Source organism: Centropristis striata, chromosome 7, assembly GCF_030273125.1.
Source record: "Centropristis striata isolate RG_2023a ecotype Rhode Island chromosome 7, C.striata_1.0, whole genome shotgun sequence".
Lineage (NCBI taxonomy): Eukaryota > Metazoa > Chordata > Actinopteri > Perciformes > Serranidae > Centropristis > Centropristis striata.
The window spans coordinates 15,294,111-15,308,430 of record NC_081523.1 but is presented as its reverse complement, the minus strand read 5'-3'; the positions used below and the strand labels follow the sequence as shown (position 1 = coordinate 15,308,430).

At 40.6% G+C, this 14,320-nt stretch overlaps 2 protein-coding genes across 3 annotated transcripts; both read right to left on the bottom strand.

Annotated features, from left to right (window-relative positions):
• Positions 1 to 798: 798 nt before the first annotated feature.
• Positions 799 to 9,710, bottom strand: si:dkey-32e23.4 (dynamin-1-like protein). Of its 2 annotated transcripts, XM_059337660.1 has the most exons (18): positions 9,549 to 9,710; positions 8,190 to 8,316; positions 7,964 to 8,105; positions 7,624 to 7,662; positions 7,305 to 7,351; positions 7,133 to 7,204; positions 6,951 to 7,037; positions 6,635 to 6,797; positions 5,176 to 5,296; positions 4,697 to 5,035; positions 4,147 to 4,267; positions 3,869 to 4,024; positions 3,661 to 3,750; positions 3,462 to 3,560; positions 3,157 to 3,273; positions 2,951 to 3,060; positions 2,669 to 2,828; positions 799 to 2,529 (listed from the first exon to the last, which is right to left on the bottom strand). In XM_059337660.1, exons 2-18 carry the CDS (start codon positions 8,289 to 8,291, stop codon positions 2,473 to 2,475), a joined length of 2,022 nt encoding a protein of 673 aa, XP_059193643.1. In that variant the 5' UTR covers positions 8,292 to 8,316; positions 9,549 to 9,710; the 3' UTR covers positions 799 to 2,472. The 2 variants fall into 2 exon arrangements, with proteins under 2 accessions (XP_059193643.1, XP_059193644.1); XM_059337661.1 differs by lacking the exon at positions 7,624 to 7,662.
• An 835-nt stretch (positions 9,711 to 10,545) lies between these two features.
• On the bottom strand, positions 10,546 to 14,028 carry ubl4a (ubiquitin like 4A). Its single transcript, XM_059337204.1, has 4 exons — positions 13,831 to 14,028; positions 12,701 to 12,806; positions 12,358 to 12,569; positions 10,546 to 11,202 (listed from the first exon to the last, which is right to left on the bottom strand). Exons 1-4 carry the CDS (start codon positions 13,876 to 13,878, stop codon positions 11,095 to 11,097), a joined length of 474 nt encoding a protein of 157 aa, XP_059193187.1. The 5' UTR covers positions 13,879 to 14,028; the 3' UTR covers positions 10,546 to 11,094.
• Positions 14,029 to 14,320: the final 292 nt, after the last annotated feature.

Genomic DNA, 14,320 nt, shown 5'->3' with positions numbered 1-14,320 from the left:
TACCATGCTGTCAGAGTTGGTATGGTCTCGTCTAGTCTCAGTCGGTGGGGAGGTGGGGTGTGTTATAAGAGGGTGATCACAGTAACTGGCTACAGTGGGAGACAAAGTGCAGGCAATTTAAAATAATCACCTTAAATTAAAGTCCTGTTTTTTTTTCTTCTTTGCAGACACAATGCTCTCACTTTAAATCAATCTATTTAATCTAGCACTCTGTTGGAGAAGCAAACTCACGACTGTGTGTACTGCTAATATTTTGTGGAGTTCGTAAATTCAGGTGTGATTTGACATGTGCAAATAATTCTTTCTCCTGGGCTGTAGTGCCCTCGCTCACTCTCATCTAACATTAATGACCAGCTCTCCGCTCTTACAGCCACATTGATCTCATCCATCACCTCACTTTTCCACCTCTGCTCAGGTTTAGCTTCGATTGCATTGACATTGAAAGTCAAATACTCCATCATCTAAATGGGAACGGATAACTCTGAAGTGAAGTTTCACTCCATGTAGCTCTTTCCACAGCAGGCGTGTGAATCAAACACAAAGAAAACAGCTTTTAGCGTCTGCTGCTCATGTCACAGTTAATATGTGTGTGTTGGCACCCTTCAGGAGACCATCTTCATCCTGTTGGTGCAGCTGTGACCGAACAGACTTTTCCAGTCACCTGAGATCAATAAAGTGAAGCAGAGTGAGTCTAATTGCATCTACTGCTGCGGCACTGTGGAAGACAACAAACAGATCTTATGAAAACTGATCAATTCTTATAAGTGCATGTCGTCAAAAACACCAGAAGAGACTCTGTACAGTGTCCTTTGTTAGGGTTTAATGAGTCCTTCTGATCCCAACAGACTTCATTCAGTAAACATGTATCACAAACATTGGCAGGCAAGAACTCATAGGCAGTTGACACATGATAATAATGTACATTTAAATAATACAAAATATACATAAATCAGCCATTCATACGTCCACACATGCATACTGAACACACACATGCAAACTTACACAGGGCGTTCAGAAAGACTGACAGGATGTTGTGTTTGCTCCCTGATCACAGCAGAAGAAGTCAGAAGTGTTGCTGTTTGATGGTCACCCTTAAGGCAGATCTTCCTGAAAAAGCCTAATGTTTATAGGATAACTATTTGTTTTGGTTATTAGAGGAGATTCATATTAATAGATATAGCACTTTGGGGGAGGAATCTGCCTGAACAACAACCTAAGTTGGGAACAGATGGAAAAAGATGAATATTTTTTTACACGTCTAGCAATATTACACAATGAGATTATAATTGGCACAGAAGCAAATGGCTCTGCATGCAGGAGGTATCTGCACACTGAGTTTCTCATCCTTGGAGCAGTGTCCTTACAACTGGACAGGGACAATAATAGGGAACTATCTTATCTCTCTGTATCATTAACAGCGGAAACCGGCAAACAAATGGCTCGAGGGAATAAAGAGAAGCTACAGAACATTAGAGTCCCTCCATCTGGATCTAAAATCTAACAAATGATGGAGCACCCTACCCATAAAACATTATCTCCTGACTATTCTTATACATTTTAATCATTTCTGTTTTCTAAATACTATAGTATATACACTCTGGATACTATAGCTGTCTGACTCATCTCCTACAAACCTCTAAAAAGAGGATAATGTAGTAGGGAATGTTTGGTTTCCTCGTTTATGACTGCACACAAAACTAGAAATTCAGTGCAGTAGAGTTAACAGTGTAAAGGGGCTGATATGTAAATCTGGCTCTGGGAAATAAACTTGATATTGATTAGCACTACAGAGTTGGAAAAACAATCTGTATTCAACCTGTAATTTCTGTAAATGACTGTGTTCTGGTTTCAGCGTTGCATTGCAGTCAGCATTGATTGAATTAGATTTCCACTTCATTTCCATCTCCAGTGAGTGCTCCAACAAAGGGGACTGAAGTTGAAACACATCTACAGTAATCCAACATAGTTTTAGCACCTGCTAAAGGGACTCAGGGGAAACCCAGGTTTTTTGGAAAGTGTGGAATTGTACAGTGTGAACACATTTTGTTCCAAAAAATAAAAAAAACCCTAGAGAACAACTTAGATACTCCACATATAATCAACATTTTACATTTACAGCAACAATCTTACCACCCAACAAACGTTTTATAATAACATGACGCAAGAGGATTTTGTTCGCGGCTGTGTCTTTCACATACCAACTTTGCAGTAACACTTTCGGCCTGAGTGTTTAATCAATTGCTTTGTTACACAACTTTCACAGTGAAAAGCAACAGCCCCAGTGTACCGGTCAGGGCGACAGCTGACATGAAAAAAGTAGATCTTAATGTGCTACGGTCATTGGTCCATGAGAAAACAGTGGTGCTGCCACACATAAGACAAACACACACACTCTCTCTGTGCTGTAAACTCACATACACTCTCATACTCTCAAAGCGATCCTATGACAGGGGAATTGTTCTTTTCCTCTGGCTACCAAAGATGGGTTTCCCGGATTTCAGAGATGATGTTATTAGCTTTTTTGAGTGCCTGAGAAAGAAAAAAAAAACATAAAGAGAGCAGTTAAGTCGCTGGCTTTAAAATAGTAGGTAAAAGAAAAAGAAGAAAGCACTTGCCCGGCTTCCTGCTCAGAACCTATTCAGAGAGCAAACGCATCAGCCAATTTTACCTGGAGCATTTGAGCAACTTCGGTCCTCTGCTGTGCCGTGTCCTGTGACTCAATGAGCAGCTCCTGCAGCAGTCGCTGTTTATAAAGCTGACCCACCAGCTCACTCTGCAGATGCTCTTTCACAAAGTTCACCAGGAAGTGCATCACTGTCTTGGGAACACTGTGGACACAGCCCCAGGACAAAATTAAAAAATCGCTAACAACAACTGAAAAGAAAGAAGAGGAAACAAGGAGAAAATGTGCCCCCCTCCCCCAGGTGCTCTGGACTTGTTCCAGTCGAACCTGTCTTGGATGCTCTTGCGGACAATGAGGAAGTAGGACTTGATGAGGCGCTGGATGACCTCGCAATCTCTCTGCTCCTTCGCACTAAGCTTTCGGGATACGGGCACCGCCTGGCAGAGAGAGAGAGAGAAACAAAGTAAAACATTGACAGTGTGCAATGTATTCACTACTAAGTGTTTTGTCCTTCTGCTAATCCCACCACTCACTGTGTCAAGGAGGTTAATGGCCTGGCCTTTGCTGGGACTGCCAAAGCCTGCAGCTGGTAGTCTCTCTTCCGCAACCTTCTCATTTTTCCAACGCTTCCCTCCATCAGGGCCCTCCGCCTGACAGCAAGAAACCAGAGGAAGTCACAGGGTCAAAGCAATTTTGGCTGAGTCTGGAATTCTACTGCAAACTTTAAAGGAGGCTCTAATGCTTGGATGTGAAACATAATGGTTAAGGCTTTACAGGACTCAACGTCTGCTGTTTACCTTAGCAGAATAACAACCTGCTGTACGGGACAAATAACTACCTGCTGACTGTTGACAGAAGCAGAGACCTGCGCCGCATCCGTAAAGTCTGGATGTTTTGTGTTGATGTAGGCGAGCTCTATTGATACTAAATTGTGCACCTAAAGGAAAAAGCAGAATAAATCTCAGGCAGTTAATAGGACTTGGCTGTTAGTTATTATAATTAGTATGGCAGATTAACTAAGCTAAGCAGTGGATTACCATTTCATTAGTAATCGGTAAGCGCTTCCTCAGTAATCCAGTCACTACTTCCACAATGGAATCGTGCAATTTTGGGAATCGCAGAAGCTCCTTGAAAAGACAAAGATGAACTTTCTTAACATGGTGCTGTCACAATTAATACTACCCAAAATGAACTAAGTTACAAAAGACAATCAAGTGTAAAATGTGTCATATTCTTTTGATTTACATGTGTGCTAAAGGAGGAGCAGTGCTGGATGATCCTCTGCAGCTCTTCATGTACCAGCTCTACACAGCGCATGCTGGGCTCCTCCAGACGCTTAATTTGCCGCTTCACCAACAACTCAAAGGACACCTCAGGCACAAAAAGTGCTGGTCGCGGACCCTGCAGGGCAAATCACATACAGACACCCAATCTACAATTTACCTGCTATTCCCCCAAACGAGAGAGCTTGACCAGAATTTGGATTGAACTAATTACACAAACAGAAGTCGGGAGAAACTCACCGTAGCATTGCGGATGGCAGTAAGGATATCAAGCTCAGTCAGTCCTCCCAGGGGGTCGATGGACTGCAAAGTGCGCCCAAAGGTCTCATGGAATATGTAACAGATCCGTGCTCCCCCGCAGCTGTGGAAGAGATGGGTTCAGCTGTGACACTGACGCGGTTTCTCAGCGCTGTGTGTCAGCAATGTTAATCGCAGCAAAATTAAATGCAGTCATCCAAAAAAGGTCAATATTTGCTCCGTACTTATTTACATGAATTAATCTCCTTGTGCAAGAGAGCTGTAGAGATGAGGGCGCCAACAGAAGATGCTGATACCACCGTAATTTACAATTACATTACCCCAAGGACATTAACCTCATGATTTACATTGTGAACCAATGCAAGTAAACTGCTGAGTCTCGCTTCAAACTAAAATTAGATGACAACCTTAGAAAATTAGAGGCCATTCACTAAAACATGAAACAAAAGCTGCTATCGTCAGAAAAAAAGCATTTGCTGTTCAATAAAGATCCTGCTACGATAAAAAGGCTTGATAAAAAGGTCAGACTCACAGCTCTGAGGTCTGGATGTGCGTGGCTGTTCCCTCAATGGTGTTGCAGTAATCACTGGCAAACTTGGTGACAATCTGCAGCAGGGTTGCGCTGTGGTCTTCTACTGGCTGGCCATAGCCATTGAGCCGCGTCTGGTACTGGGCACTTAGCACCGTCACTCGGGTCTTGAGCTCCGGCAGGCAGTCCCGGATGTGATGCATAAGCAGCCTGCTGAGAGTTTTGGCTAGATAGCGTGAGCCAGAGCGGGAGGCGATCGAGGGGTAGTGGCGCTGCAGGAAAGCCTGCTCATCCTTCATGGTGTCCTCCAGGCTCTTCTGGGTATTGATGTCATGCTGGCTCCTAGCAAGATCACCAATTAGGGAGAGAGGGAGTATAATCAGATGAACACGGTAATAACTATCCAGCTTCCTGCAATATTGAGCTAAATAAACAACATAGCTGAACTAAAAGAAAACAATAAAAAATGTATTTCTGCAAACCTGTTAACCACCCCGATAATTCCAAGTCTGACTGGAATGACTCGACCCAGAAGGACCTCCAGAGCATCAGTCCCTGCATCCATCAGGTCCAGCTTACTGACCACCAGCAGTGTACGACGACCTGACACACACACACACACACACACACACACAAAGTTAAAGGTATAATATGTCACCTTGTTAATGGCAAAATATATGAGCCTACTTAAATCTTAAATAAAAGTCTGCCTATAATTCATAAGCACTTTCTCACTATCCCAATGATTTCAGTTTTCATATAGTTTTTGTGTGTAAAACTGCTGCAGTGCCCACTGCTGTGCTCTCCGCTATCAGACGCAGAGAGCACCTCACTGCCGAAACCGACACCATAACTAAACCGACATAAATGGTGTTCACCTATCAAATTTACACGTTCAAACGATACCCCAGGATGGGGGGTACCGCTGACTGTCACATCATTTTGGCAAGGTCTGAAACAATCACTATGATCGCTCTCAATTTATAAATGTTGCAGTGATACTTGCATGCAATGGATGTGCTGACAGTTATAGCCATTATTGGCCATGATTCACCCTAAAAAACATTGATCAACAGGCTCACTTCTATGCATCAGCATTCACATGGTGCTTTTCACTGACTATTTATGGTTAAAGCAGGCCTGATGAGGGCAGCATAGGAGGGATGTATCAAAAACAATGCACACTGGCAGGCATGTTTTATAAATCAGAATATTTTTTGAGTTTTATAAATGAGGCCCCAGATCCATTTTGTTTTTGAGAAGAGGAGACCTCTGCAGATAATTTGGCACCTGCTAAAAATTCTGAATGATGTTCACTGAAGGAATTCAAACCTGGAGAAGCTGAGTGCAGGTGCTACAGGACACAGCAGGACCATATTGAAATTCTGTCTTTTGTTATTGATTCATTGAGAGACCCCTTGTGGCAGAAAATCACATATTGTGCATTCAACAGTCCTCCCAATTCCAGTTTTTATCATTTATATTGAGGAAAGCATACAGTAGGGCATCATAGAAGACAACAAGGGAGCAGCTCTCTGGTGGGACAGGAATGAGGCCAGCAGGGGAACATTTGGGCCCAGATACAGATACCCACACTTGCACACCATCAGTGTACAACAGGCACTTTAAAGTCATATTTCCAACATCCCAGACATTTATTACAGGCAGATTCCCATCGTCCATCAATCCATTATTCAGAGTGCACCGTGAGAGCAGCATCACTTTTCTAAGCAACTATTAACTGTCAGATTGCTCTTAACAGTAAAGATTGGCAGGTCCAATAGCTTGAAATGACTTGACCATAAAGCATTCTTCGTGCACATTTAATAATTCAAAATGCCTTCCTACTTGAGGCATGTTATGTAATAGGCACCGTTGGAGAGGAAAGAAAATTAAAATGAAATCTGACGCGAGGAGGCGTCTGTGTACAAAATGTCCTACCATCTGGATCAACTTCACGAGCCAATTTCAGAGCATCAGAGGTGGCCAAATCAGAGTTGGCAGGGGACACTGAGAGGATGAGGGAGTTTGGATTGGAGATGAAGGACAAGATCATCTCTTGAACTTGTGTCTCAATGTCCTCTGGCTGGTCCCCAACAGGAACCTGAGCAAACAATGAGCAGTAGGTGTTAATGAAAGCACAGCACAGATGCTGCTGTGAATCTGTAGTAATTGCAAATATGAAAACGATATCAGGATCTTGTGTCATTATGTTAGACAAATGAAAATAAATCAAACATCCTCATCAAGAGTTTACCTTAGTAATTCCAGGTAAATCAACCAAGGTGAGATTAAGGACTTTTGGGGAAAAAATCTTCAAATATATGGGCTCCGGACTGATTCCCTGGAGGATAGGAAAAATGGAGAGAAAATCATGAATGCTGTGTAAAAAGCTAAATCTTAAGCATCAACGACTTCACAGCAATATTCTCTTTTCACCTTGTTGTCACCAGAAGTGCGTTCAGTTTCCGCTTCAATTTCCCGACGAATTTCTTGAAAATCTGCAAAGACCTGTCAAAAAAGGTGTGAGAATGATGCATCAACTAAACTCAGCCCATATCACAAGACAAAGGCGGAAAGCACATCACTTGAATCATGCAGATAAATGTACCTGGTTCTTGCAGTGCAGGAATGTACCCCATTCTTCAGCTTTGACACCTGAAAAAAACCCACAAGAGTTCACAAGTACATTCACAGAGATGTCTGCAAATAAATGTGTGGTTTAGGAAAAAATGATGCAAACTGAAAAAACAAATAGAGTGACAGCATGCAGGACAGATGATCAGAATGAACAAAAGGTTAGAAAGAAATGATGAAGCTGAACAAAGACAATTACCAGATAGATGGTTGACTGATAAATGACTATTAATTCCCAGAAAAAAAGGTCAAATAATCATAACAGTCAGATTTATATACAAATATCGAGAGACCTGGGTAGCTGATTTGAGCATTTTGTTTTGCCCCATCCCCTGAAAGATTAGTGAAGAAAAAGAAGAAGAAAAACTACATGTTAGCAAAGAGAGGCTCTACACGGAGTGGTTGGCAGTTCACACAGGTCAAGAAAGTGCCATGCAAAAGTGCTATTCATACAAAACTACTTCTACTAGATTCCATGCCTAGACAGAAATAATAAACCTGCTGCTCTACTATGATATGCTGTTATTTAGTAAAACATAATATGATGCAAAACTTGATTTTTGCATTCTCAAAGATAATCAAAAAATCTCACCTCTCATTTTACATATGAAAAAAAGATTAAAGTGAATGTACCATTCTCAATCTTCAGTCTCTCCTGCAGTGGGGCAACATTAACAAGTTGCAACACGAGGGGTCGTCTTGTGACTATTCCCGATCCCCGAGGCAAGAAATCCCGTCCAACCAGGCTCTCCAACACAGAGCTCTTTCCACTGCTCTGTTATGGAACATGACGAGAGCAGTTAAGTGTCATAAATAATGGTTAAGAGTAGGAATAGGCTTTTTCCCCCCTCTGACTTACCTGAGATCCAACCACGACTATCTGAGGGAGCTGTATGACCTCTGCACCCACTGTGAGAAAGACCTCCTGCAGCCGGTTGATGGTGGGAATTAGAGTGTCCATCCTTCCAATAGACCGGGCACACTTACTAAATTGGTGAAAACAGAAAGAAAGTACAGCAAATTAACTCAGGTAAGGTTAAATCGAAATGAAACAAGAACCACTCTAGCTAGTAAAAAGCTAATCACAAAAACCCAAATCGTCACACTGTTAAAATAATTGCCTAATAAAGTCATTTTTTGTCAAAATTGTTGTTTTTTTTGCCTAAATCATCTCCTCATGACGTCGGCCACCTATGGTAAAATCGCCTACATCCTCAGTTGATCAGATCATGTGATTTTACCCCTTTAAGACCATCACTTCTTTGACAATTTGCCACATTCGTAGGCATCAGATAAGAACCCAGCAAAGAAGAGCTAGAGAGAGATTGTTTAGTTATCAGTTTAGTTTATCAGTGTTTTATTGTTGACATTAATATTGGTAACACTTGACTTTGGTGTCTACATAAGAGTGACATGACATGGGATGTGTCATGAACATTAATGACACTTTGAAGTAACATTAATGCTCATGATACTTGTCATGTCATGTTTCTGACAGGCTTGTGTGACTCTTATGTAGACACCTTCAAAATAACGTGTTCCCATGTCTTGCTTAAGTCACAAAGGCATGTTCAAAAAATTGCCTAAGTCATTTATTTCTCTTAAGTTACATAATTTACACACAGTGTTATTACTATGCCAATAGCCACCCCTTGTTACATCATTTTTGAGTGAAATGATCAATAAATGTCATGCGTTACACTTTTGGTGAAGTTTTTTGTGTTTCCTGTAAAACTTGAAAAAATGAGTTAGGCGATTATTTTAACGGGGTGACGAAATGTGAAAGTTGGCTGCATTCCTCTCTGAGCAAGAAAATCTAAAACAACGTGTTGAATAATTGCGACAATACATGCAAAAGATAAACAGGCTGACGGTACAGTTAGCCCCCGAGGTAGACAGCTTTGCTTTGCCAAAGGGAAGTGGTCCTGATGAGAGGGGTGTAACGCCCAGCATCAGTGAGACCAACACTGTCAAATCCTCCCAGTTTACACCGTAAAGTAGGATTTCACGCTGGAAACGGCCAATTAATCATCAATCCTGGTACGGAGCCTAAATTACATGGCAACAAATGATCTATCAGCACAGACTGAAAGGCTCGACAGTGTCAATTAACGTTAGCTGGCTAAAGCTAATTGGTAAAGGCAGGAAGTGAAAGAGCTAGCTTTGTGCTAATGCTAGCCCAACCTCTGGAAGAACCGATGCTCCATTTTGACCTTACCGATGTCCGACAAATAGTATCCGCCTTTATCAAACCAGTATATTCTTCATAATTCGTAGGGGGAAGAGATAGTCAAAAACGTAGCTTTTTATCTGAATTGTTATCCAAAAATAGCAGCAAAAGAAATAACCGTCAGTTTACCACATAGTCGGTACTCGCATTACTCTTCCTCGATTTGATTGGTCATAATTTATGACTAATACGCGTTACTGCCACCTGATTGGTCGCCATGTATAGACGCGCTATTTGGTCCCGCCTTTCGAAGTCTGGGCTCAACATCCCTTTTCAGTTTCAGGTTTAACCATTCTTTTTATATTCGTCACCCTGTTAAAATAATCGCCTAACTCATTTTTTCAAGTTTTGCAGGAAACACAAGAAACTTCACCAAAAGTGTAACATATTACATTTATTGATCATTTCACTCAAAAAGGATGCAACAAAGGACGGCTATTGGCAAAGTAATAACACTGTGTAAATGATGTAACATTAGAGAAATAAATGACAGGCAATTTTTTTGAACATGCCTTTGTGACTTATCATGAGCATTAATGTTACTTCAAAGTGTCATTAATGTTCATGACACATCCCATTTCATGTTTATGACACACTCATGTCATGCTTATGTAGACACTTTCAAAATAAAGTGTTACTATATCATGCTTAAGCCACAAAGGCATGTTCAAAAGATTGCCTAAGTCACATTTTATTTTGTTTTGGGCATAATAAATCCGCTTAAGTCACACACTTGACATAGGCCATTATCTTAAAGGGGTAAAATCACATGATCTGATCAACTGAGGATGTAGGCGATTTTACCATAGGTGGTTGGCGTCATGAGATGATTTAGGCAAAAAAAAACAATTTTGACAAAAAATGACTTAGGCGATTATTTTAACAGTGTGACGTATTAGAAGATGCTTGCTATTCAACCTTCATTTTATTATTAAGACATTTAACATCACATAAAATAGCATATAATAAAACAGGAAACATTAAGACTTGTCATTTTTTCTGTGGTTTAATGTCTGTATATATAAACATGATATTTACAAATCATACAATAAACATCAGTTAGTTACGGATAAAACATGTATTACCTTCTCACGGATGGTCAACAGAAAACACCCGGTCATCATCAAACACAGACATTACTAACAATTACCCTCCAGCACAAGTTAGTGTCTCCTGGGAGTTGTAGCAGCCAGAAATCATGTGATACCAACAGCAATAATGGATTCCTTTGTATTCAAATATTATGTGATCAGGTCTTGTGTTATTACTGTAGCATCAATGACCAATTCAAAGTTGCCAAGATTTCCTATCCAAGTCCTTTGGTCGTGGATAAGAAAGCCCTATTGCTGAGATAACTGACAGTCAGTGCTATCTGTGTTCACTCAGCCAATGATTAGGCACACAGCTGGGGCTCTCTGCAAAAAATCTCATACTGTATTTTCCATGCCTCACACTCCAAACACCGTATGCACCTCCAAGCACTGAGCACCTCTTAAAAAGACAATCAAAACAAACAACTTTGAGCTATGCATTCTTAGTCCATGTATGATGTGTCCATGCCCTCGCCATCGGGGTGAAGCAGCCTTCCTGCCAAGCGCTCAATGTCGTCCAGACTAAGTTGTCGAAGTGAACGTTCATAGTCCTTGAAGAAAAACAAAGTAAAAAAACAGCAAATTAAAAATATACCAGAGAATCTATTTAAACCATGTGTGGGTGAATAGTGCTCTATTTTAATAAAGCATGAGGTAGAAAGGGTTGTTTAGTCTAGAGTGCAGAATGTAAACCTGAAGCCAAACCAGGTAATTTCACATTTTGGCAGCTATAAATGCCAGCAAAAGATTTCCAATAATTAAAGCTCATGTAAACTGCACACAGCACAATTACATTTAACAAAGCCGTTGAGTCTGTGACACTGATACAACAGCTATGTCCTAATTTAGGGGCTGTATTCTTGTTCCCAAATGAGAATGACTTGTCTCACAGATACCAAAACAAATGGTTGTGAGTAAACAGGATGCCCTAACAAACTTGGTAGGTCAAGGACTTCCAAGTTTATCAGCATTTCTCTAAATAGTCATAAGAATTATGAGGTTTTAATATATTCAAAGATATTCCAATTACAGGGCCTATAAATAAAGAATATGTATTCAGAGTCAATGTACTTATGGGTTTCTGACATTAATAAACAGAAAGAAAAATCTAATGTCAAAATAAAAATGAATCAATACAGTTTTATATACATTATACATAAGTAGTTGCAGTGCTTAGAAGAACAGTGCAGTTAGCAAATGCACTTTCATTAATGAGGCCTTCCAGTGGCTTTTACATTGATCTAGTTTGAGTGACTATAATATACAATATATTCCTGATGGATGAGCACTTGATGATATGATAATTTTACTATTTTATGAGTTGACAAGGTGGGGCTGAATGCTCTATTAAACGACTGACCACCACACAATGGATTGTGGGTTACAGAGGGCTTCACATGATAAACTGGTTGTGTCTTCCATATTTGGGCAAAAGAAGGCTGCATTTCTCTGGCCATATTTGGATCTTGACCTGTCAAGATGTATTCAGACTTTGGAGAATCCAGTCCCTAAATTTAAAAGCAGCATTTATACTAAGAGGCAAAGGATTAGAGGTCAGTTGAAAAAAAAACAGCCTCCACTGGTAGCAACAAATCAAAACACTCAGGAATTTAGATTTACTGTAAATATCTAGGTCAAAACGGATTAACAAAATCTGATTGCTTCAATCTTAGATTACCATGCTTTGTAATACAATTATTAAATACCTTAATAAGCTGTTCATGGACTTTTGCTGCATCTGCAGGACTAAAGTGTCTAGCAAGGATAGTGGACACAGTCTGCCAAACTCTCCCCTGTGTGCTGCTGCTACTACTGCTGGCAGCCATCCCTGATGCTCCAGTCCTCTCTCCCACTGGACGGATAACCAGATTCAATTTAGCTTCTGGCCCAATGGAGTAATCACTCAGTCTGTGTTCATCTGAGGAAAGAAATATAGTATGCAGTCATTGAAAATGTAAACACTGGATTCATGTACAAAATAGGTCATTGACTCAAGCAGTTGCAGATCTGCACAGAAGTAATTATACGCTTGACTTTTGGCAAATCTACCTGCAAGCGCTTTCCCTTTATAGAGCAACCGCTGCTGGTTTGCTGGTATGTTGAGACGTTCTGACACAAGTTCCTTCACTGTGGAGACTTTTTCGTCTTCAGTCACCTGGTAGATCAACAACATGATAATGTAGAAACATTAAAACACATTTGGCAAGCATATTCTCCTCCTATTGAGTTTACATAAAACTAACAATTAATGAGGAATATATCATATACCCTGAAATATAGCTGACAACAGGCATGTTAGGATGTGGCTAGGTATCAGAATTAGGAGAAACACTGCATGAATATTGATAACTGATGCAGTTTTAGGACCTAGAGTCACTTCTCTTCTGCTGAATACAATTTTTTCCAGTATGTGAAATACTTCCTCATTTGATACACGCGTCATCAAATGCTTTAGATTTATACAAGGCATCAATATTGCTGTACATGCAATAATTCAAAGTGTTGTCGTAGCATATTGATCATATTAAAATGATATGGGTCCCCACACTCATATACTATGCTGATAGCGTTAATGTACTCCTTAAGTAAGCAGGCTGTTGGGTGTTTCTGCAAATGTGTGGCCTGGTAAAGCCCCAGTTTGTGCCCCATACAGTAACCTTATCATTTTTTTACACGAGAGGCACATACTGGGGCCAGGGCTAGGCTTACATAGTGAGCAAATAACATCAGACTGTGGCGATGAAGAGAAGTAACTTGCTACCCTGCTGTGCTTGCCAAAAACATGTTCCCAAGACACTCCTTTATTGAACTGTTTGCCTAGTTACTCCCCTTTCCTACAGGAACAACCAAATAAGGACTTGCAGAGCTCCCATTAACCACTGTGTTTCATAGCAGAAGAAAGTCTGATAACGTTACTGTGTCAAGGATGTGGCGAACAAGCCACTGCTACAGTAACGTACATTCATTTCAATAACAGTTTACTATACAGTAGCTACATTGAAGGAAGTTTGGCATCCTATGATAATGTTTAGACTTAAGGATCCCATATGTCACTTTAAAGTAGCTCAGCATTAGACAAAACCACCGCTGTTGGCTGATCAGATAGCTTGCATTAAAAGGCTAGCTAGCGTCAGGGAGTTAACAATTAGCACGAAGCTAGCCGGGCGGTTTTAACTCACCTGTACACTACATTCTTTTCCTTGAAGCGGTTTCACGGTAAGGATCATTTTTGGATGATGCCCTGAACAAAACACAGCTACGCGATTAAAAGGTTTAGCAACTTAATATCTTCAAGTAACGTTACTTTGCTAGCTCAAGATAGCCACAGGGTTTCTTCTCTTGTCAGCGGCCCATCTTCTTCTACGGCAGCTGCTGCTCTCAGGTGACACTACTGCCGCTCACTGGCCGGAGGTTATTATGGCCGCTGGTGACTGCTCCCTGTGGAGGATAATTCACCCCCAAAAAAGAAGGAAAATGACAAATTATTATTACTGCGCGAGATAATTAGAGCATAATTTAATATTAAAAAGAAGCAGGAAGATCGTGATAAAGCGTGGCTGGAGGGAGAGAAGTGCAGAGCAATCTTTAAAAACATGCAATTACTACCTAGTTAAGCCTATTAGTAATTATTAATATTATCATTATAAAAAAATATTATATAGGTCTATT